Consider the following 24107-nt stretch of genomic DNA (forward strand, 5'->3'; position numbering starts at 1 on the left):
TACTATTATGCAAACCACGTGGTCAAAGTTTGGTGGATGTGCATAGATGGTCGATAATTCGAAATAAGTGAAATGACCACATGTTCAGAGTTTGGTGGATGTGTGTTAACGGTTGATAATTCAAAATGATTGCGTTTTGATAATACTATCCATAAAACAAGTGTTACGTTATGTAAAAGATGTTGATAAAATATGATGAAACAAGTTCTATTGGTCATATCCACAAAAGTTTATTTATGAAAATGTTTATATTTTTTTTATCCACGATTACATATTAACAAAACATAAATACGAGTGTATATTGTATGATTGTCTATGAACACATCGATGTCAATAATATTTTACGCTTTCAGATTAAGAAGCGTGCTTTAGATTATCATGGACCAAAAATAGTAGTTATACATTATGTACATATAAAACTTAGAATTTAGGGTTTAAGTTTTAAAGTCTAGAGTTTAGGATTTAATATGTAGTTTTTACATTTTAGGACTTACAGGAGCCCCAATGATAAAACACATATTCAGTCCCTTATTTCTATTATTTTAATCATTTAAATATTATTTCATTTATTTATATTTTTAATTACAAACAGAATAACCAATTATATTTTACCACATCTCATTTGAATTTTGAAAGAAAGCCTTCTTCTTAAGAACCTAATTCTCTATTTTCTCTTCTCTCTCTTACTTTTTCAATTAATCAGTTGAACACCATTACCAAGATTCTCTCTCTCTCAAGGCTGCGTTGAATTGGGCGATGGCTTTTTTTGGTTGGTTATGATTTTGACTTCTTCTCAGAACCGTTTTGTGCGTTTGGTAAAGACTTGGGTTGTTTTTTTTGCAAGTTGCCCGTTTTTTTGTTTTTTGCACAACCACTGTTCACTGGGATCAGTTTGGACCTTTTGTATAATTGTCTGAACGGCATCTACACATTTCTTTTCCACCTCCAATTGACATAGGTCAGAAACCAGAAAAACTACACAAGATTGTTATTCTACAATACCCTTATGTAGCCAGCATCACTGCTACAGTTTCAGAATAGGAATGGCGATCGATCCTAATTGCAAATGACAAAACCGCATACCAAATCACATGAGATTGATCATGTAAGTGGAGAGATTGGAGTTTTTGTGTAAGGATTTCAGACAAAAACAAACTTGAACATTATAGTAAAAAAGATAAAAGATAAAACCAATAGACTTAGATCAAATTCTCAACAATAAAACAAAAGCCTTTTCAGTTGCTCATTCAGACTTATCTCATATCTTAAACAGAACGTACTATACATGTAAGAGTACAAAAATGTTCATCTCCATCTGCCATCTTCAATACATAAGGCTGTGCACAACGAAGAGTACATGAAAAGCAAAACTGCCGACTGTTACCATCATTGCGAGCAATTTCAACATCACGCCCAGAAGGTAGTTTGAAGATGTGGCGGGGCTTCATGTAGATATCTTCCCCCAGTAAACAGTTGACATGGAGAGTGAACCTACAACTGTCACATGTATAAAACCACTCTGTTGCATCTAATTTTGATTCACATTTTTCACACCAATACTGGCCACTTGTTGTATCTTCTTCCCCGTAGCAAAGAGTGAGTGGATGCCTATCGTGTCTGTAGTGTGCCTCAGAAGGCAAACTAGCACATGTAATACCCAAAAAGGTAATGCACTTAATACATTCCAAGAAATAGGATATATAGTCATCATAACCACACCCCATGCAATCACCTTTGGTCAAGTTGAAGAAGAGATCATGTGGATGACAACCATGACTTAAAGGATCTGGAAGCGAAGCGCACCTGACATCTAGCTCAAAATCGCAATACCTTAGACTGCATTTATACAAGAAACCAACACCTCTTCGCCGGCAACCATCACATCTGAACATATTGTTGATATCTTGATACTGTTGGTCGGTAATTGAGTTTTCAGTTAAAGGTTGTAAGTTTGTGTTGTTTCACTCAAGAGGCACAAGTAGAAAGAGACACAAGTATGAAGTGACAGAACTAATTGAGTTGTTGTGTCTATTTGTTTTCTATATAAACACCTTGTATCGTCATGTAAAGATTAACAAGTTTCAGTTTCAATAAAACAAAGTTTTGTTCTTGTCTTCTTCACAAGAGAAGAGATATGTCTCTCTTACTCTGTTTTTCTTCTTTCTCTCAATAAACCAGCAGATACGGCGACAAGGGCATCTGACCAGTAGCGAAGGGTTGGAGGGTAAGTGGGTGTTTATGTATTGGGAGGTATTTTTTGCGAGGAAGAGAGGCACATGCTTCGTCTAAAGCAAAATCACACTGCATACAACCATAAAATCTCTGAGAGATCATTACTGGAAGTGTGCATGCTTCACAAAACTTGTCTTTTTCGCAAATGGTTTTCTTTTCGTGGAGCTTTAGATAATGCTCATGACTGAAATGTTTAATTGTCTCCTCATCAATCCTCAGAAATGGCTCGATATCTTCTTCTGGGTCTTCAGGCACTCCTTCAAGATCTCTCCCGTCCCACACATCGTTTCTAGTTGCACATTTGGAATGGACAGCATAATGACATTCTTTATTACAAGAATATTGCCCGTAGTTGATGTCAACGGTTTGGCGACAAACTCCGCAAGAGAAATCACCAGAAGGAAGGGAGGATGTGAGAGAGAGACGATGAGAGTGTCGGGTGATCTGAATGACACGAGGTAAATAGATACATGATCTGTGGACCATGTGGCTGCAAGGGAGACAAGAGTAAACAAGATCTTCAGCGTCGCTTAAAGACAAGCCACAAACATCACATGGCAAAGGGAGTCGTATAGGGAAGAGGGTGAGCGTGTGCTCATGACTTTTCAACTCTGAGATAGTATTGGGAGGTACTGGTCTCATTGAGCAATTCCCGTTAAGACTGAATTTGCAGATGGAACAATGATAGAATTCCCTTTCTAAACGTTTCCGACAACACTTGCATTTAGGGAAAGTTCCATCTGATAAAGAGGCAGACGCATAGGCATTGGCATCATCATCATCATCATCATCATCATCATCATCATCATCATCGTCATCATTAGCATCGTCGTCATCAGCATCATTGTCAACATCAGCAGCATCGTCATCATCAGCAGCAGCAGCAACAACATCATTATTATCAGCATCGTCATCCTCGTCATCAGCAGCAGCAACATCGTCTTTGTGCTCATCGTCATATTCCAAATCTGAAAAGGAATAAATCCAATTCGAGCGGCTGGCTAGCTTATAAAGATCAAGGTCAGGTTTTAAGGAAATGAGAGTGAGAGGGTGGGAGGGGTGAAAAGGGTGTCTTATCTCCGGCAAAAAGAAGTGACACATTTTGTGGAATTCCAAATTGCAAGTAGCACAGTAGTAATAGTATATACTGCCCTCCAAATGCTTGCAAAAGCAGATAGAAAGTGGACCATGAGATCGTGGTCTCCGCCGGCAAAGCATGTGGGGTTGAGCCGGATCGGACAAACGACATGTAGGTTCAGATGTAGAAAAATAAGGAGGTGGCTTAAAACCATTATCAGAAGGACGACGTAGTCCCATATGGGTTTCTTTGGAATGAAGGGAGAAAGCAAATGAGAGGGTATGCAAATAAATGGTTTCAACTCGTAAATGATGAATTTTTCTGCTCCCAAATTTGTCATTTTTATTTATAAGATGTAACTAGAGTTTAAAGACCAGTTCCATTACAAAGTCAACTTAGGCAAGTCTTTTGTTTTCTCTCTTAATCCAGATATATTTAGGACTAGTTCCAGGCTTGCAGACATAAACTAAACACGATTGATGGAAGTCTTTGCAAATTATCACTTTATCTTGTCAACTCTTAGAATTAATACTACTATAATCCATGATCTTTAATGATTTCTATGAAATCATGAAGCAGACTAAAAATTATTATGACAGTTGGAAATTTCCATACTAATTGTTGGATGACGGCATGTGGCTTCTTTCAATAATTTAGTAGTAGGATAAAATAAAATCTACAACCGGTTCAATGAAAAGATACGGGAAGGGAAGGGTTTGAAGAAGTGTACAGGAACTGAGATGTACAGTCTTGTTTCAAGACTTTAAAAGTTACACAACCGCCTTATCTAACACAAATCTATAGGAACATATGCTATTTTTTTTTCTGGAAGATTATTTTGAAACCGAAAACAAAATAATTAACTATCAAAGGAGAAATCATGCATATAACATAAATCAAATATTGAACATATGAAAATACACGAAATTGATTGCTTTTTTCAGTGTCTCAATCAGACTTTGTGTCACACTCGTTATCTCCTCTACATTAGTTAGGGTTATGAATAACCTTCAGGCCTTCACAATGGTTTATCAAGATCTCTTTTAAATGTTTCGATTAAGTAATCCAAAAACAACTGAATCCAATAAGATTTAAGCAATTAAGCAACTCACGACAAACAGAATCAATCTCTAAATAGGAAATCAAAAGCACTCTTAATAACTGATGAATCGGAAGCTTCTGGGGATGTAACTAGATTCGTTGGATAAGATTCAAAATATCCCATTGCAACTGCATCATAATACCCGCGCGTGTCTTTCACATACTTTCCGATACATCGAAGAGTACAAAAGCTTTTGCGTCTACCTAGCCACTTGAATACCAAAGTCTGTCCACAGCGAAGTCGACATATATAGCAAAACAGCCGAGAATTACCATCATTCCGAGCAATTTCAACTTCCTTATAAAAAAGACCTACTTTGAAAATGTGGCAGGGCTTCAGATAGATATCTTTCCCCAGTAAACAGTTGACATGGAGAGTGATCATACAGTAGTCGCATGTATAAAACCATGTCTTTGGATCCAATTTGAATTCACATATCTCACACCAATATTGCCCACTTGTAGTATCTTCTTCTTCTTCGTAACAAAGAGTGAGTGGATGCCTATCGTGTGTGTAATGGGCCTCACAAGGCAGAGTAGCACATTTAATTCCCAAAAAAGACTTACATTTAATACATTCCAAGAAATAGGATGAGCAGCTATCAGAACCACACCCCATGCAATTACCTTTGGTCAAGTTAAAGAAGAGAGGATGATCATGGGGATGACAGTCATGAACAAAAGGATCTGGAAGGGAAGCACATCTGACGTCTAGGAGAAACTCATCACAATTTTTTTCATCGCATTTGTAGTAGAAACCACAGCCAATTCGGCCGCAACCAATACATTTGAATATGTCTTTGCTAGTAGCACCTTTATTGATCATGGCAGACTCACCAAGAGGCAAAGTGTGAAGGTTAAGTGGGTGTTTATGTAGTGGGTGGTTTTTCTTGCGAGGAAGAGAAGCACACGTTTCGTCAAGAACAAAATCACACTGCATACAACCATAAAATCTCTGGGAGATCATTACTGGAAGGGTGCATGCCTCACAAAACTTGTCTCTCTTGTAAATGGTTTTCTTTTCATGGAGCTTCAGATAATGGTGATGACTGAAATGTTGAATTGTCTCCTCATCAATCTTCAGGAATGGCGGTTCGATAAACTCATCGGGTTCTTCAGGCACTCCATCAAGATCTTTTCCATCCCACACGTCATTCCTTGTTGCACATTTGGAATGGACAGCATAATGACATTCCTTATTACAAGAGTATTGCCCGTAGTTGACGTCAACTGTTTGGCGACAAACTCCACAAGAGAAATCACCAGGTTGAAGGGAGGAAGTGTGAGAGAGACGATGTTGGTGTCGGGTGATCTTAATGACACGAGGAAGATAGATACATGATCTGTGGACCATACGGCTGCAAGGTAGACAAGAGTAAACCAGATCTTCGGTGTCGTTTAGAGACAAGCCACAAGCATCACATGGCAAAGGGAGTCGTATAGGGAAGAGGGTTAGGGTGTGCTCATGACTTTTCAAGTGTGAGATAATGGGAGGTGGTTGTCTCATCGAGCAATCCAAGTTAAGATTGAACTTGCAGATAGAACAATGATAATATGTCATTTGTAAAGGAACCCCACAACATTTGCATTTTAGGTGATTTCCATCGGATAAAGAGGCCTCACCATCAGCATGAACATCGCCAGCGCCATTGCCATTCCCATCATCGTCTCTAGCACCAAGATCGTGATCAGAATGGCTGTCCTCGCCGTCATCGTCACTAGCACCAAGATCGTGATCAGAATGGCTGTCCTCGCCGTCATCTTCACTAGCACCAAGATCGTGATCAGAATGGCTGTCCTCGCCGTCATCATCACTAACGTCTCCAAGATACTCAATAGTTAGTTGGTTTATCGATTCATCTGAAGATTCTTCTGTAGCGGAGCTGTCTCTCCAATATTTAGGTATTATAGATACATCAAATTTAGGATCTGAGGAGAAGAAGGTGAGAGGGTGAGAGGGGTGAAAAGAGCTTCTTATCACCGGCAGAAAGATGTGACAACCTCTGTGGAATTCCAAATTGCAAGTAGCACAATAGTAATAGTATGCACTGGACCTCAATTGCTTGCCTTTGCACGTAAAGCAGATGGAAAGTGGAGGATAAGATGGTCGTCGCCGTCGGCAAAGCTTGTGGGGCTGAGCCGGATCGGACAGACGACATGGAGGTTTAGCTCTAGAAAAATGAGGAGGTGGTGGTTCCATATGGGTTTCTTTGGAATGAAAGATTTAGCAAATGAGAGAGTAAAATTATTAGGTTTTTCAACTCATAATAAATCGTTCTGCTCCAAAATATGTCCTATTATTATAAGATCTGCCCAGAGAGTTAAAAGACCAATTCCAATATAAAGTCAACCACTCAAGTTTCTTGTTATCTCTCTCTTAATCCAGCTGTAGTGAAGACAAAACTAGTTTAGGCTTCCAACTAAACTAAACACGATTATATTAAAATCTTGCGTAATGGAAGGAACTTTAGAAATTAGGAATGATTCATTATTATTAAATTTTGTTAAGTAAGAATAATTACAAGCAAGCACATTATTTACATGAAATCGACAAGTCTGTATCTGCTTGCTTGTAAATAATTAATGCATGTGGTTCCCTATTGTCAACGGGATTAGTTGAGTCTCTTTTGTGGGAGAGAATCGAAAATCTTCGGACATAAATGTAACTATTTTTACAAGCATTTGTAAAGCCTACTAATCTAAGTCAACTAGCGGTTAATAAGACTAATTCTCCTTTGCCGACAGAAAAAAAATCTCTTTTAAAATTTTTTCTTCTTACTTTTTTTGTTTTTTCCTTTTCTCAAAGAAAAAATGTAGTTTTAGCTGCGCAGTTAAGAACATTTTGATTTTTTAGTAAAACAAAGACGAAAAACCAACACCTCAAAAAAGAAAAAGAGAATAATTTGATGAAATAAAAACCAAAGCTGTTCTAAAATACATTACCCTAAGCGTACGGCAAAGAACTGTATAGCATATAAACGTATATATAACTATTTATGAGGAGATTTTACCGTTGATATTTTTTTTTGTTAAAAGAATATATAAATATAAAATATGTGAAGATATGTATATATAGTTACAAATTTTTAATAACAATAAAACATATAATCATGAAGCATGAATACAAAAAAAAAAACTAAAAATTTCCCTTTTACAAAATATTTTTAAAATTTTACATAACTAATAAGCATGAAAATAATAGAAAAATGATAACAATGATAATTAATAAGAATGAAAACAATAAAATAACATATCTATATTTTTTTTAGCATTTATAAAGAGAGCTGTATATGCGGAATTCACGATATATAGGTCGTATAATTGCTATATATACAAACTGTATATCTTTCACCGTATTTAACAACTGTATAACCATTTTGTAGTACAACTTCCTACTGTACATCGTATATGCTTGTATTTTAGAACACTGATATTAATACAACAAAATAAATAAGAACAATATTAGATTTAGCCTAACTTATAAACAATTTTTTTAGAATAAGAAAAAAATAAATTAGGAAACCAAATAAGAATGAAAGACAATACATAGACTAAGAAGAAAAAAAGTTCGCAATTTTTTTCAGCAATTTCTTGACCAAAAAGGATAATAACGAAAGTTTTAATTTGCTTTTTTTTTTTTTTTGTACACCGCGAAAGTTTTAGTTTGTAAAATGCAAACTCAAACCATCGTACTGTTAACTATTTTGAAAAGGTTCTGTCAAATGTCAATCGCATTAAACCACAATCAGAGCTGCTAACTAATGAGGATTGTTTTAATGTCAAGTTTGATTATAATTGACAAAGGACAAACAGTTGTATAGGAAACCGATTCATTTGCATATGTAATTAACAATCAGGTTAATTAAAAAAAAACTAAAAAGAGAGAGAGAAGACAAAACTTGATCCCTGCATTAGTCTGACTACTTCGTGGCTATTTGTGTACAGTTTATAGCTGTTAATTTACTTCTTTTTTTTTTTTTGTCAAAAGCTGTTTAATTTAGTTGACGTATGGTATAAAAAAAACATAGTTGATATATGATCATAAGAAAATTGTAGTTATCACGTAGTTGAGACTTGAGAATTGTTTTACGCTACATTAACTTCGCACGCTATTTTCGGGAATCTTTCCTTCACAAAATGTTTCCCATAACTTTATTACATTGGCCGTTTGCAGTTAAATATTAGTACTGTAGTTTAGTACGTTGATTTCAAAAAGTTTAAAATGCAATCAAACTATAATATATTTGATCGTGAAAACAATAATGTTTTGGCAAACCATCTTATGAAGAAAAAGTTCAAAAAAAACAAAACAAATCAACTTGATGAAAATGTGGCAAACAATCAATATAAATTGATTTTGGAATCATGATATATAATCTTATATTGTTATATATTTGAAATGACATTGAGTAATATTTTAAACCACAAAAGAATTATATTATATAACATTATAAACCACCAATATAATTTTACTAACACTTTAAACCTTTAAACTAATTTTAAAGAATGCTTGGTTTTCATGGTCGGATAGTGAATAAACAAAGAATATGAGTTTTGTCTTTTTTTTAAAGGATTTTTATTAATTCCAATAAATAAAAATTATTAATTTTTATTAAATAAACAAAAATTAATTGTTCCGTCATTTTTTATGGCGGTGCAAACCGAAAAGTTAGTTTAAAGGTTTAAAGTGTTAATAAATTTATTTTACTGGTTTATAGTACTAATGGAATTCTTTCGAGGTTTGAAATGTTACCCGATAATATTTTATGAACTAAAAATGTAATTTTCCCTATATAAAAGGTGAGAATATGTTACATTTACTTTTGTCGAAAAAGTAATTACAGATCATGACTTGGATTTGAGAAAAGTATCTAAGGCTCCAACTGGTGTGAAAAAATGTACAAAAACGTAGAAGAACTGAGTGGAATTGTTTTTCTCTTGTTTTAGTGGATGAACTTTTATTTTTGATAACATTTTTTTCTTTTGTGGATCTAGAAAAAATCGAGGAAAAAAGTTTCTTCTAGAAAAAGTACTACTCACACCCTTAAATTCTGTAGTTTTTTTTTTATTTATTCTTTTTGTAGTTACAATTTGTCTCTTGTTTCCAAACAAAAATTTCTATAGTCTCTTCGTGAATTCGATCAGCTATTTTCAAGTCCTTTTTTAAAATTGAAATATTTATTAAAATTGAAAAATTGAACAATTTTGGCAGAATAAACTCGAACGAGCCTATACAAAAATCTGAATGTTTAGGCTTATATAGAGGTATATCTTCTTAGCATGGTCAATGCATTTTTATATTTTAAACTGGTAGTCAACGTTTATGTCATGTATAAAATGGCCACATGTGAAGTTGATGTATAAAATGACCACAATTTGAAAGTTAAATATTAAATGACAATTTCCCTGTTTCGATTATAGTAAAATGACGTTGTATTGAAAAGTAACGGAAACTAGTTAACGGCCGTTATCGTTAGATAACATCGTATGGATTTTGGCCTGATCAACGATTAAATTTGTGTGAAATGGCCAGTTAACAATTTTTATACGTATTAAATTACCATATAAGAAGTTCACGTAGACATTCAAGTATTATCAAATAGACTCTTTTCCAACAATAAACAACAAGAATTCTAAATCTCGTATTCTATTATTGCATATAAAATGGTTAAAATGTTTGAGTATCTATTTTGATTTCATCAAATACAAGGCTGAATGATGCCATCTTATTTCTGGAAGATTATATTAAACTAAAAAAAACTATAACATAAGTACAAAATATGTTTCATAGATTTAACTCTCAAGATATAAAATTACACGAAATTGAAAGGCTTTTTCAGTGGATCATGCAGATTCAGACTCAGACGTTGTTTCTCTGTCTTCAGGCCTTGTAAGTTTATGAGTCCAAAGAATCTCCCAAACAAGTAAGAGTACAAAAACTTTCGTATTCACCTCTCCTCTTGAATACCAATGTTTGTGCACAACGCAAATTGCAATTAGAGCAAAGCTGCCGAGAGTTACCTTCATTGCGAGCAATTTCAAATTGATCATCATGACTTGAATCTGAAACGAAGGTGTAGTGGGGCTTCACGTAGATATCTTTCCCCAGTAAACAGGTGACATGGAGAGTGATTTTACAAGAGTCACATGTATAAAACCAATAATATGTAGATAATTTTGATTCACATATCTCACACCAATGATGACTTGTCATATAGTCACGGTAGCAAAGAGTGAGTGGATGCCTATCGTGTCTGTAGTGTGCCTCAGAAGGCAAAGTAGCACATTTAATACCCAAAAAGGATTTGCATTTAATGCATTCGAGAAAAAAGGATGAACACTCACTAGTACCACACCCCATGCAAATACCTCCGGTAAAGTTGAAGAAGAGATCATGTGCATGACAACCATGAATTAGAGGATCTGGAAGGGAAGCGCACCTGACGTCTAGTAGAAATTCTTCACAACCTTTTTCATGGCATCTGTAGTGGAAACCACAACCATATCGGAGGCAACCTATACAATTGAATATGACTTTGGTAATAGGCATATTCGGGTCCGTGTAGGTGTCAATAGTAGGGACGACGTGGAGGGTAAGTGGGTGTTTATGTAGTGGGTTGTATATTTTGCGAGGAAGAGAAGCACATGCTTCGTCGAGTACAAAATCACACTCCATACATCCATAAAATCTCTGAGAGATCATTACTGGAAGGGTGCATGCCTCACAAAACTTGTCTTTCTCGGTAATGGTTTTCTTTACATGGAGCTTCATATAATGCTCATGATGACTGAAATGTTGAATTGTGTCCTCATCAATCTTCAGGAATGGCGGTTCGATATACTCCTCGGGTTCTTCAGGCACTCCATCAAGATCTATTCCATCCCACACGTCTCTCCATGTTGCACATTTCGAATGGATAGCATATTGGCATCCCTTATCACAAGAGTATTGCCCGCAGTTAACGTCAACAGTATGGCGACAAAGTCCACAAGAGAAATCACCAGGTTGAAGGGAGGAAGTGAGAGAGAGACGATGTGGGTGTCGGGTGATCTTAATGACACGAGGTAGATAGATACATGATCTGTGGACCATAAGGCTGCAAGGTAGACAAGCGTAAACGAGATCGTCGGTGTCTTTGTTTAGAAGAAAGCCACAAACATCGCATGGCCAAGTGATTCGCACAAGGAAGAGGGTGAGGGTGTGCTCATGAAATTTCAAGTGTGAGATAGTGGTAGGTGGTGGTCTCATCGAGCAAGTCAAGTTAAGATTGAACTTGCAGGTAGAACAATGATAATATAGCTTTTCTAAAGGAGAAGCACAACATTTGCATTTCAGGTGATTTCCATAGGACAAAGAGGCACCATCATTATAAGCGACAGCATAAATATCGCCACCGCCACCGCCATTATCGTCATCATTAGGAACAGCATCTTCATCATCGTCTTCATTAGCAACAGCATCATCACCAGCGTCTTCATGATCATAGTCAACAACTTCGTTTATCAACTCTTCGGAAGATTCCTCTGAAGCGGAGCTGTCCCTCCAATTTTGGTGTATGATAGAAGCATTAAATTCAGGATCTAAGGCGGTGAAGGTGAGGGGGTGAGAGGGATGAAAAGCGCTTCTGATCTCCGGCAGAAAGACGTGACAGCCTCTGTGAAATTCCAAATTGCAAGTAGCACAGTAGTAATAATACTTACTGCGCTTCAAGTGTTTGCCTTTGCACGTAAAGCAGATAGAAAGTGGAGGATGAGTTGGTTGTCGCCGTCGGCAAAGCTTGTGGGGCTGAGCCGGATCGGACAGACGACATGGAGGTTTAGTTCTAGTTAAATAAGGAGGTGGCACAAAATAAAGAGGGTGTGGTTCCATATCGGGTTTCTTTGGAATGAAAGAAGAAGCAAATCAGATAGTAAAAATCAGGTTTTAGCTCATACATCTGTCTGCTCCCAAATATGTCCTTTTATAACATCTGCCCAGAGTTAAAGACCAGTTCCAATGTATAAAGTCAACTATTCAAGTCTCTTGTTCTCTCTCTCTATCTATCTCTCTTAGCATCTCTATCAGTAGTCTCTCATATAGTTTCTCATTAACTAAAAAATATAAAATAATAATAAAGTAGGTGAGAGATAGAAGAGAGATTGAGAATAGTTTTTCTGCAGAAAAACTTTAGAGTAATGATTGAGAGACTATGTGTATATGTGTGTTTATAATTGGACAGAAGCTAAATCATAATAAAATATCATTTTTTTTTTTTTAGAAACTTTTGAAATATCTCACCAATGGAGATGATGACCTTAGTCCAGCTGTAGTGAATAAAAAACTAGTTCAGGCTTCGAGCCAGCCATAACCTAAGCACGATTATGAATCCTACATAATTAAAGGAACTTTAAGAATTATAAATGATTGGTTATTATTAAATTTTGTTAAGCCAGAAGAACCACAAGCATTTGTTAGCTACTATATCTAATTAATCAACTAGCGGTTAATAAGACTAACTCTCCTCTTTTTTTTTCTAATTACTTTCTTAATAGAATGTGACAATCTAGGTCCAGCTGTGCAGTTAATTAAGAACATGTTGTTTTCTTAGTAAATCATATATAGACGAAAGACAAAGACCAACGCCTCAAAAAAAGAAAAACAAAGACTAACACTAAAATAAAACAAAGACCAAAACTTTCCTTTTTATGTTTATACAATAAACTAGCCAATATTAGAATTAGCCTAACTGATAAACAACTTTTTAAGTTGGAATACAAAAAAAAAAACAAAAAATATATAGAAAGCCAAAGAAGAAAAAAAAACGACAATATATAGATTAAAAAAAGTTTGCAATTTTTTTCCACAAAAGGAATTCTTATTTTCTACAGCACTTCCTTGATGCAAAATTTATAAATATCTTAGTCTTTTTTTTTTTTACCTTTTCTTCTTGACCATAGAGGAAATTAACGAAAATTTTAATTTGTAAAATGTAAACTCAAGTACGACAAAGAAAAAAAAATGTAAACTCAAGCCATCATAAGGTGAATTTTTTAAAAATGTCTACAAAAAAAAAAAGGTGAATTTATATTTTTTTTTATCAATAGCATGCATTAAACCATAATCAGAGCTGCTAACTAATGAGGATTGTTTTAATAAGACAAACAGTTGTATAAGAAACCGATTCATTTGGATATATAGATGATTAAACAATCGGATTATTATTATTGTTTTTTAAAGTAGACAAAACTTGATCCCTGCATTAGCCTCACTACTTCGTGGCTATTTGTGTACATTTACAGCTGTTTAATTTAGTTGATATATGATCATAATAGTCAACCAATATGAATAATTTTTTGTGTACTTATCACATAGTTGAGAACTGTTATACGTTACATTAACTTCTCCCGTTAATTTCGAGAATCTATCCGACTCTCCCTCACAAATGTCTCCCACAACTTTATCACATCCGCCATGACTTGGACTATAGTAAAGTATGTGGTGTGGAAAAAGCAAGAATGAATGACAACGTCTCTATAAGGACTCTACTTATATAACACCTAAAGATATAATAACAGCAAAGTGATCTTGATAGACTCCAAAACCAAAACGAGAACAGAATTTTATCATTTTCATTTTCATCAACACAAAAGAAAAAAAAGAAAACAAAAATAAAATTTAACACCAAAAGATTAAACCCTAAGAAACGTGTATTCGACGAAAGCCCTGAAACACATAAGATGCGCTGATCACAATGTCTTGGCTACCTTCAATTGAGACGTCCAAGGCCAAGACCTTTTCCCATACAATTAAGAGTGCAATACCATTTGTATCCACGTATCATCTTGAATGCCCAAGCCTGTGCACAATGAAGATTACATTCAGAGCAAATCAGCCGAGAGTTACCATCATTGTGAACAATTTCAACTTCATCACCATCATCACCTATTTCGAATATATGGCCGGGCTTCATGTACATATCTTTTCCAAGTAAACAATCGATATGTAAAGTGATCATACAAGAGTCACATGTATAAAACCAGTCATCTGCATTTAATTCTGATTCACATATCTCACACCAATATTGACCACTTGTTGTATCTTTTTCGTCACCGTAGCAAAGTGTGAGTAGATGCCTATCGTGCTTGTAGTAGGCCTCACAAGGAAAACTAGCACATGTCATACCCAAAAAGGAGTCGTCGCACTTAATACATTCTACTGCATAGGATGAACAAAGGCCCGGCCCATGTGAGCTGAGCATACGTGCCTTGGTCAAGTCGGTTCGTGGTCTACACCCAATGCAATAACCATGGGTCAAGTTGAAGAAGAGATCATGTGGATGACAGCCATGAATTAAAGGATCTGGAAGGGAAGCGCATCTGACGTCTATTTGAAACTCACAATATTCCTCACCGCATTTGTACACGAAACCACAACTTAATCGGTAGCAAGCTTTACATTTGAATATGTCTTTGGCAGCAACTGTATTAAAATCGAACCTGGAGATCCCACCAATCGGGAAGGGGTGGAGGGTAAGTGGGTGTTTATGTATTGGGAGGTATTTTTTGCGAGGAAGAGAAGCACATGCTTCGTCGAGTACAAAATCACACTCCATACAACCATAAAATCTCCGAGAGATTATAATTGGAATCGTGCATGCAACACAATACTTGTCTTTCTCGCAAATGGTTTTCTTTTCTTGGAGCTTCAGATAATGTTCATGACTGAAATGATGAATTGTCTCCACATCAATCCTCACAAATGGCTCGATATCTTCATCAGGTTCTTCAGGCACTCCTTCAAGATCTTCTCCATCCCACACGTCATTCCTCGTTGCACAATGCGAATGGACAGCATAATGACATCCCTTAATACAAGAATATTGCCCATAGTTAACGTCGACGGTTTTGCGACAAACTCCGCAAGAGAAGTCACCAGGTTGAAGGGACAAAGTGAAAGAGAGTCGGTGTGTGTGTCGGGTGATCTGAATGACACGAGGTAGATAGATACATTTTATGTGGACTGTGTGGCTGCAAGGGAGACACGTGTAAAGGAGAGTGCTGCGTGTGCTTAGAGACAAGCCACAAGCATCACATGACATAGGGAGTCGTGTACAGAAGAGGGTGAGCGTGTGCTCATGACTTTTCATGTGTGAGATAGTGAGAAGTGGTAGCATCATCGAGCAGGGCAAGTTGAGATTGAACTTGCAGATAGAACAATGATAATATGTCTTGTCCAAAGGTTTGTTACAACATCGGCAGCTCCTGTGATTTCCATCGGATAAAGAGGCATCAACATTAACATCAGCATCAGCATCACCATCAATATCAACGCTGCCATACGCATCATCATCACCATCAATATCAACGCTGCCATCACCATCACCATCACCATCACCATCACGATCATCATCATCACTATCATCATCATCTGTTGATCCTTCTGAACCGGAGGAGCCATCCCACCAACCGTTGCGTGTGTTTGAAGAGATGAGGGTGAGAGGGTGAGAGGAATGAAAAGGGTGTCTTAGATTCGGCGGAAAGAGGTGACAACCTCTGTGGAACTCTAAATTGCAAGTTGCACAGTAGTAATAGTACTTTCTGCACGTTAAATTCTTGCCTTTGCATGTAAAGCAGATAGAAAGTGGAGAAGGCCGTCGTCGTCTGCAAAGATTGTGGGGCTGAGCCGGATCAGACACACGACATGGGGGTTTAGTTCTAGAATACACCATATGTGTTTCTTTGGAATGAATGAAGAAGCAAATGAGAGAGAATGTAAGTAATGTAAAAGGTTTTCAACTCATATATCGTTCTGGTCTCGCATTTGTCCTTTTAAAAGATCTGCCCAGAGAGTTAAAAGACCAGTTCCAATATAAAGTCAACTACTCAAGATTCTTGTTCTCTCTCTCTTAATCCAGCTGGATCTGAGAGAAGACAAAACTAGTTCAGGCTTCCAGGTAAACTAAGCACGATTATATGAATCCTACGTAATTGAAGGGACTTTAGAAATTAGGCAAGATTAATTAAAAACTTAAAATCTAATTTTCAAAAAAATATGAATTTTGGGGCCTATTTCTAAAGAAATGTAAATGTTGGGGACCTTTTTGTAGTAAGAAAAAAAGACCCTAGAGGCCTAGACACATGTTTCATCTCGCTCGCCCAGAGACTAACATAAATACCAAATAAATCATATATATGAAAGAAGTCTAACTCTCTCCCACAACATGACACCTCAGCAATCCAGCAGTTGACACATCAGCACATATTTTCATATATTTACAAAAAAATCATTAAAAGTAATTAAACGTAATTTGCTCAAACTTTTATATAATGAATCAATTAATGACATTTCAGTTTTACCTCTTTCGTCTCCTTCCAAATTCCAATTCATCCCCTTCGTCTTCTTTTTCGGAATCTTACTCGCCAATCTTTCCAACTTCACATTTTGTTATCTATTTAACTCAAATTTGTAATAATTTTTTAAAATTCACCTACATGATTAGATTGAAGATACAGAGACATGGTTAATAAAGTCATGTTATATTTTTAGTTTAAGAAATATATTTTCTAAAATTTCACCGTCTCACAATCTAAACATATAACAAAAAAATAGGGATATATAAATTTTAAAAAAAAACTGAGAATCTAGGATAACAATAAAAAACAACTCAAGCACATTCGTTTTTCAGATGAACTAATATAGTTGGACTTTTCAAAAACAATTACAAATCATATTTATGTTTTAAAACCGATGCATTCAACTTTATTTTATATGAACAGACATTATATAAAATAATTTGTAAATAGTAATACATAAACCCGCACGTAGTGCGGGTACTCATCTAGTATATTTTAAAAGTACGTATATTCCATAAAATGGCGCAATACAAAAATCTATGCCATTCATAAAAGGTACTATATTCCCTAATATACGAGACCACGACAAACAATTTTACCAATGTTTGGAGATCTCCGTTGAACTTACCTCCAATAATCAAGTCTCTGTAACATAAATCCTAGATTTAATTTAGAAGCACTAAAAATTTTGGTCACTCGTTAGATCAAATTTCAAAAGGCTTCTAAATTCTAATCATAGGTTTGACTTTTAATTTGAGTTTAGAGTTGTTTTGGTATTAGGCGAAACGTATCAACAAATGGCCCAGATGTAAGTTGCCCATATGCTAATTATAAGAAATTGATCATGTCCTTGACTATATTACAGAGTTTTGAGCCGTACAAGTTGGGCTTAATATATAATTTCTTAAAACCCAAGAACGTGTGAGCATCTATTTATGCGCGTACTCAGCGAAAAACAAAAGAACACTTGTGAGAATCTATTTTCTTTATTATGTGGATGCTTGTACTTTTATTTTATCCCCTTGAGTCATGAATGTAAGAGTGTTGGGTGACTCTTAAATCTTTAGATATTACTTAACCATCTCATATCAATGACATAAATAAATACATGACAACATGTCAACATGTAAAATAAAAAAGATTTCATTCACTAGATTCAGAAAACCGTTTCTTTGTCCTTCAAAGGATCTAACTGTTCTTCCTTGCAGAGTAAGCACAGTAAGCCGCCACTCCAGCAAATGCAGCAGCAGTCACTATAATTTAACAACACAACACAACCCAATTTGGTTAATTCGATTGACATTGTTTAAATTGGAGATAAAAACAATGAAAAGATTTCAGAAAACAAACCTGAAGCAATAACAGCCGAGTTGTTATGATCCTTTAGTGTTGTAACTACGCAGTTCGTATCAAATCTCTTTCGATGCCGCTCTATATCTGAAGCCTGCATTATATATAAATAACGAATGATTCATTTATACCAAAACTATATAGATATTAATTAAGTAAATGAATTATTTACCGAAAGTTTTCCAACAATCATATGAGCTTTGTAGAAAATATCTTTAACATCATCATCATCACCCCAAGCATCTTCAAATTTGGAGATCAAATCTTCAGTCACAAGCTCAACTCCACGTTCTTTAGCTTTCATTGCGGGCTGCCACGATCTCAAGAAACCGATAAACCCTTTAAGCGATAGCTTATGAGGAATGTCAAGCATTATAGGCTTCCCTTCTGATCCCATCCCTATACTTTCAAACGGAAACGGCAACGTTTTATAACCGTCGAAAGCAAGATTCATTACAGGAGTTCTAAACGGGAACGTGGAGTCCACAAGACGTTTCATGATGGAATCAACTTCAGGAGAGATGATTATGTCGTTGTAGACAAAAACTGCGATTAATCCTCCTTCTTTGCGAAGAACACGTTTTGCTACGTTGTAGAATGGTGCGAGATCGAAGTAGTGAACGGCTTGTGCTGCCACGATTAGATCAACGGAGTTATCTCCGCCGACTAGAGCAACCATTTGGTCTTCGGACATTGTTGTGGGAGTGTGATGGTAACTGATTCTTTCGTGTTTTACCGCTCGTTTTAACTGTGCTTCGTTTATGTCGGTTGCTGTAACTTTCTCGAAATACTCTGCAAGCTGCAATTAAATTAAACCATGGTAAATGTTGATTAACATTTTAGGTGAATAGTACAATGACAAATACCATTACAAATTTGAACCAAACAAATTTTTTGTTTAATAATTATAAATGAGGTAGATTAGTAACTTTTATTTTCTCAAAATAAAACAAGAGAAATCATGTTCTCAAAATGTGAAAATGTTAATAATTGGTACTTCATTCATAATCATCACTAACATTAGACGTTAATAGTATCGATTGAGATAAATCTATGCTCTAATTAAATCATAAACTCATTAGAAAGAAGCCATTCATCTTCTTCTCTCCTCTCAACTAAAGCTAATAAATCCATAATTGTGTTCTTCTAGAGGGATTAAAACGACATCGTTTGAGAGATCTAAGTGAAGCAGAGTACATAAGAAAGTGGAAACTTTTGGAACAAGATGGAAGAAGCTTACACCAATAGCTGCTTGACCGTTGCCAGTACCAACATCCCAAGCTGATTTGTGCTGACCGGTTCGAGCAGCAAGTTTCGTGAACCAATCGATCGGATATCTCGGCCTTGCGTTCTGGTAAGCATCCGCTAACTTATCCGACAAGGCAGCCATTGTTTTTTTCTCTGTTTTCTTGTTCTTGTTGTTCTATTGCTTTGTATCTCTGTATTGGTCTATGAGAATTAAGTCACTCATGTGTTGTTGTTATATACTGATTGTGGTTTTTGCAGTAGATGAGAAGAATGAGACCAAGTCAAGTTTTCAAAGTCAGCTCTGGCGACGAGTCTACTCCTTACCCCCAAGAATTGGTCCCCTCTTCAATTTTCCAAATCATTTGAATTTATTTCTTTTTTGCTACTCTCGTTGTATATAGTTGACTTTTCTTGAATCTCACTTGTCACACAACTACATTATCTTTTACGATTCTCAATCAATATATCTCTAATAATAGTATTCTGTTACAAATAGGAAATTAATTCAATAAAAATGCAAGATTCAATAATTTCCATTGTGAAAGACTGAAAGTCAAAGATCACAAGATATAAGACCAAACAAGCTGTTAAAATTATTTGAGGCATATATTATAAAGTTGTAAATTTACCTTTTTTTTTCCCCACAATTTACATTTCTTTTCTTATAGGCCCAGTATTGTATGGGCTTTAATTGATGGGTCGTATTCGGTATTCAGGATAAACAATTATATTTGGTATGAGTTTCGGTTTATCATCAATCAATATATTAGCTAATCTTCGCCGATTGAATCTTCATCATTCTCGATCAGTGGTTGTTACCTGAGAAACCCTAGATTTCAATTCCCAACACCTTAATTTTGTTCGACAAACCCAAGAAGATTCGATGGGTAAGAACGATTTTCTAACCCCAAAGGCGATTGCGAATCGAATTAAAGCCAAAGGACTTCAAAAGCTTCGATGGTATTGTCAGATGTGTCAGAAACAATGCCGAGACGAGAATGGATTCAAGTGTCATTGTATGAGCGAATCTCACCAGAGGCAGATGCAAGTTTTTGGGCAGAATCCGACTCGTGTTGTCGATGGTTACTCTGAAGAATTCGAGCAGACGTTTCTCGATCTGATGAGGCGGAGCCACCGTTTCTCTCGTATCGCTGCCACTGTTGTCTACAATGAGTATATTAACGATAGACATCATGTTCACATGAATTCGACGGAGTGGGCGACGTTGACGGAGTTTATCAAGCATCTTGGGAAAACTGGTAAGTGTAAGGTTGAAGAAACTCCTAAAGGTTGGTTTATTACTTATATAGATAGAGATTCTGAGACTTTGTTTAAGGAGAGGTTGAAGAATAAGAGAGTTAAGAGTGATTTAGCTGAGGAGGAGAAGCAAGAGAGGGAGATTCAGAGACAGATTGAGAGAGCTGCTGAGAAATTGAATGGTGGTGGTGGTGAAGGTGAAACCAGTGGTAATGATGAAGTTGTGGATGATGGTGATGATGAGAGGAAGAAAGATGAAGACTTGAGGTTGAAGAGTGGGGTCAAGGTTGGATTTGCTCTTGGTGGAGGTGTTAAACAGGTTGCTACGGGTAAAGAGAGAGGGGAAAGCTCGAAACTTTTGTTTGGGGATGAAGAGAATGACAAGGTTGAGAGAGGGGAGAAGAGGAAGAGAAGTGGGGACTCCGGGAGGAGCGAGAAGGAGAGGAGATCAGCTTTGGATGAGTTGATGAAGGAGGAAGAGAAGAAGAAGGAGAGGATGAATCGGAAAGATTACTGGTTGTTCGAAGGGATCATTGTGAAGGTGATGAGTAAGGCTTTGGCAGAGAAAGGGTATTATAAGCAAAAAGGTGTTGTGAAGAAAGTGATTGATAATTATGTTGGGGAGATCAAAATGCTTGATTCTAAACATGTGTTGAGAGTTGATCAAAAGGAGCTAGAGACTGTGCTTCCACAAATTGGAGGGATGGTGAAGATAGTGAATGGGGCATATCGTGGTTCGAATGCAAGGTTGTTGGGTGTGGATACAGAGAAGTTCTGTGCTAAAGTGCAGATCGAGAAAGGTGTCTATGATGGAAGAGTCATCAAGTCCATTGAGTACGAGGACATATGCAAACTTGCTTAGTTATATCTTTTAGACCATATCGGGTTTTACGATGCCTTGTATTTCTGCTTGAACCTCTTTTTTTTATATACAAGTGAAGCACTCTGTTTCCTGATAGCTAGCCGCGTTAAAAAGGTACTGCAGATGAATCTATTTCACACATGTTATTCGATCTGGTTTGTAGAACGAATTGTTTTATGTATGGCTACTGTGTAGTATCTTCGAGAAATCTTATGATGTTTTGAATGTGCGTTTGCAAACGAAGCTTGAATAGTAAACTCCAAGTACTGAGATGAAATGTCATGAAAGGCATGAAGTTAAACACATAGGCAGCCTAACTAGAATATTAGAAATGTTGCATTCGACATTTTAATAAAACCAAGTTATCCATTAACTTCTCTACTATATAAGATATCTTTGAAATTGTTCTCTGTTCTTTCATCTTTTCATTCTCTTATTTTTCTCGGTTCTCTTTTCTTTCTTTCATACAAACATATCATATGTAACAAGTTATTCTATAAGTTAAATCATATAAAAAGGTTTGAGTTTCTTTTGTCTTATGATTTTAGTTTTTACCATCGAAATTATTGACCTAAACAAGTTCATAAATTTGGCGATCTAATTAAGTAAAGAAATTTCAATAAATGTAGGAGACTAATTTTTTTTCCCCCCCACAAACACTATTTTATTTAAGTAATCGGTAATAAACTCTCCGCTAGAGAAAGCCATTCAGGAACCGATGTGCTTTCATGGGAGAAAAGACTTTTTCGATCCCGAGCTTTTTTAGCTAAACAATCATCTCGAACAGTAAAACTACGAAGAAGAAATCTAATATGAAAAGAAGAAAAAAACAAACTAAAGATCGATAGGAAGCCAATTCCGCTGCGAATGTCGGCTAATCGTCTTGGTTGTCAATGATAGAAATTAGGTCTGAACAATCTGAAGCAAAAGTACCAGAAGTATTGCTAATAGAGATCATGCATCTATTGCCCATAGCAAAAAGTCAAATTCTGCATGAAACGGTGATAAGCTTCGATGAGTACTCTTGATGCCAAGATGGAGGAGTAAGTCTTGTCCAACAAGGACTCATCCAACATGCCAAGTAGCATCAAGTTGACATTCAGGGAGCTGGGTTAGCGGGATTTGAGAAGAACTTAGGGGAGGAATTGAGCGTATGGGTGCATCTTCTGCTAGAGTTGCTTGTTTCCAAACATCTGCCTCTTGAAGAGCCAAAGTTAAAGTTTCAACAAGAGGTTTTCTAAAGTTCTAGAAGCGATTTCTACTTTTTCAGATATACCAAAGTATCCATGGAAAGAGTTCCAACACTTCTTCTCCGATTCCAAATTCCCGGCCACGCCAAAAAAGAAATCGAAATTATAGAAAAGGGACTTTCTAGGAAAAATATTCTGTGAGGTAGGAATATGCGATAATGCTCAAATCTGTCTCGAGGGTGGACAATGAAACTGGAGATGGTTGATAGTCTCTTCTGTTTAATCTGCATCGGGGGCAACCTTTATATGTACCCTTGTGACGATATGTCAATCTTTGACAAGTGGCTAAACAACCAGAGATACATTGCCACGCGAAATGCATAAGTTTCCGCGTAGTTTTAAGCTTCCATACTTGTGCTTGAAGTGCTGAAACACCTGGTCCCTGAAAAGGGGGGTCACAAGTAGGACGAGACATGTCACGTGCGGCCCAATATCCTGACTTAACAGTACAATTACCGGATTTAGTATAAGACCAGCTATAACCATCACTCAAGTAGATACCGTTTGGACGAATCTCTGAAATGAGGTGAAATATCAACGGGGTCGATCAATGCTTGGAGACGGTCTAGTTTCCACAAATTTTGTGTTTTGGTCGATTAAACATTTACATAGAGTAGGGGATCTCTTATGTTAAGAATGCTCGTCGCGGACCGCACAAGGATGGTGGGAATCCATGGATCTTCTCATACACGGGTCAGCATTCCCGAACCTATGGTCCTCCGAAGTCCCGAGACAAGAAGAGGTTTGGCAGCTATGATGCTTCTCCATCCAACAGACGGACGATTTGAGGCTCCTATATGTAATGGATCACTATATCGAAAGTATCTCCCCCTCAAGACCCTACTCAAGAGAGAGTTTGGTACCCAGATAAGACGCTACCGTTATTTAGCTAAAAGAGCTAGATTAAATTCTTCTAGCGTTCTAAAGTCAAGATCGCCCTCAAAGTGTGGATTACAAAGCTTATCTCATACAATCCAGTGGATACCATTACTATTTTCATTAGTTTTTTACCAGAAATTTGCAATAACACTATTCAACTTTGAGCAAATAGCCTTAAAAAATAGAATGCACAACATAACATATGTCGGAAGGGCTTGTGCTATAGATTTTATAAGAACCTCTTTACCTTCTTTGGACAAGAATTTGGCTGACCAAGTATTAAGTCTTGAAACTTATCTCTCACAAATAAGAAAATTTGGGTTTAAAATAGGAAAAAACTTGGGTTTTAGGTAGGAGAAAACTTGACCAAGTATCGACCACTGTTCTCATAATAAATGTAGGAGACTGCAAACAACAAAAACAGTGGCAACTAATTAATTGGGCAGGACTAGGAGGCAAATCCACAAGTCTTTAAAAAGCAATTCCTTTAGGTAGGCACTGAAAAAGCAAACCTTTT

The 24107-nt window shown here is 36.3% G+C and overlaps 5 protein-coding genes and 2 pseudogenes across 8 annotated transcripts; 1 reads left to right on the forward strand and 6 right to left on the reverse strand.

Moving 5' to 3' along the window:
* Positions 1 to 1219: 1219 nt before the first annotated feature.
* Positions 1220 to 3664, reverse strand: AT1G55410 (annotated as a pseudogene). The gene is made up of 2 exons: positions 2220 to 3664; positions 1220 to 1951 (listed from the first exon to the last, which is right to left on the reverse strand).
* Positions 3665 to 4249: 585 nt separating this feature from the next.
* EDA11 (Cysteine/Histidine-rich C1 domain family protein) lies at positions 4250 to 6698 on the reverse strand. Its single transcript, NM_104418.2, has one exon. It carries the CDS (start codon positions 6609 to 6611, stop codon positions 4434 to 4436), a length of 2178 nt encoding a protein of 725 aa, NP_564688.1. The 5' UTR covers positions 6612 to 6698; the 3' UTR covers positions 4250 to 4433.
* A 3352-nt stretch (positions 6699 to 10050) lies between these two features.
* On the reverse strand, positions 10051 to 12346 carry AT1G55430 (Cysteine/Histidine-rich C1 domain family protein). Its single transcript, NM_104419.2, has one exon. The coding sequence runs from the start codon at positions 12279 to 12281 to the stop codon at positions 10308 to 10310; it is 1974 nt and encodes a 657-aa protein (NP_175940.1). The 5' UTR covers positions 12282 to 12346; the 3' UTR covers positions 10051 to 10307.
* Positions 12347 to 14021: 1675 nt separating this feature from the next.
* AT1G55440 (Cysteine/Histidine-rich C1 domain family protein) lies at positions 14022 to 16119 on the reverse strand (the record flags this gene model as incomplete). Its single annotated transcript, NM_104420.2, has 1 exon — positions 14022 to 16119. One exon carries the CDS (start codon positions 16117 to 16119, stop codon positions 14158 to 14160), a length of 1962 nt encoding a protein of 653 aa, NP_175941.1. The 3' UTR covers positions 14022 to 14157.
* A 1454-nt stretch (positions 16120 to 17573) lies between these two features.
* On the reverse strand, positions 17574 to 19730 carry AT1G55450 (S-adenosyl-L-methionine-dependent methyltransferases superfamily protein). Of its 2 annotated transcripts, none has more exons than NM_104421.5 (4): positions 19335 to 19730; positions 18267 to 18893; positions 18095 to 18188; positions 17574 to 17997 (listed from the first exon to the last, which is right to left on the reverse strand). In NM_104421.5, the coding sequence occupies exons 1-4, from the start codon at positions 19482 to 19484 to the stop codon at positions 17933 to 17935; spliced, it is 936 nt and encodes a 311-aa protein (NP_564689.1). In that variant the 5' UTR covers positions 19485 to 19730; the 3' UTR covers positions 17574 to 17932. The 2 variants fall into 2 exon arrangements, with proteins under 2 accessions (NP_564689.1, NP_001185239.1); NM_001198310.1 differs by having other exon boundaries at positions 17739 to 17997; positions 19308 to 19552.
* Positions 19731 to 19965: 235 nt separating this feature from the next.
* Positions 19966 to 21686, forward strand: AT1G55460 (DNA/RNA-binding protein Kin17, conserved region). Its single transcript, NM_104422.2, has one exon. It carries the CDS (start codon positions 20226 to 20228, stop codon positions 21459 to 21461), a length of 1236 nt encoding a protein of 411 aa, NP_564690.1. The 5' UTR covers positions 19966 to 20225; the 3' UTR covers positions 21462 to 21686.
* A 449-nt stretch (positions 21687 to 22135) lies between these two features.
* Positions 22136 to 23970, reverse strand: AT1G55470 (annotated as a pseudogene; the record flags this gene model as incomplete). Its single annotated transcript has 1 exon — positions 22136 to 23970.
* Positions 23971 to 24107: the final 137 nt, after the last annotated feature.

This window comes from Arabidopsis thaliana (assembly GCF_000001735.4).
Source record: "Arabidopsis thaliana chromosome 1 sequence".
NCBI lineage: Eukaryota > Viridiplantae > Streptophyta > Magnoliopsida > Brassicales > Brassicaceae > Arabidopsis > Arabidopsis thaliana.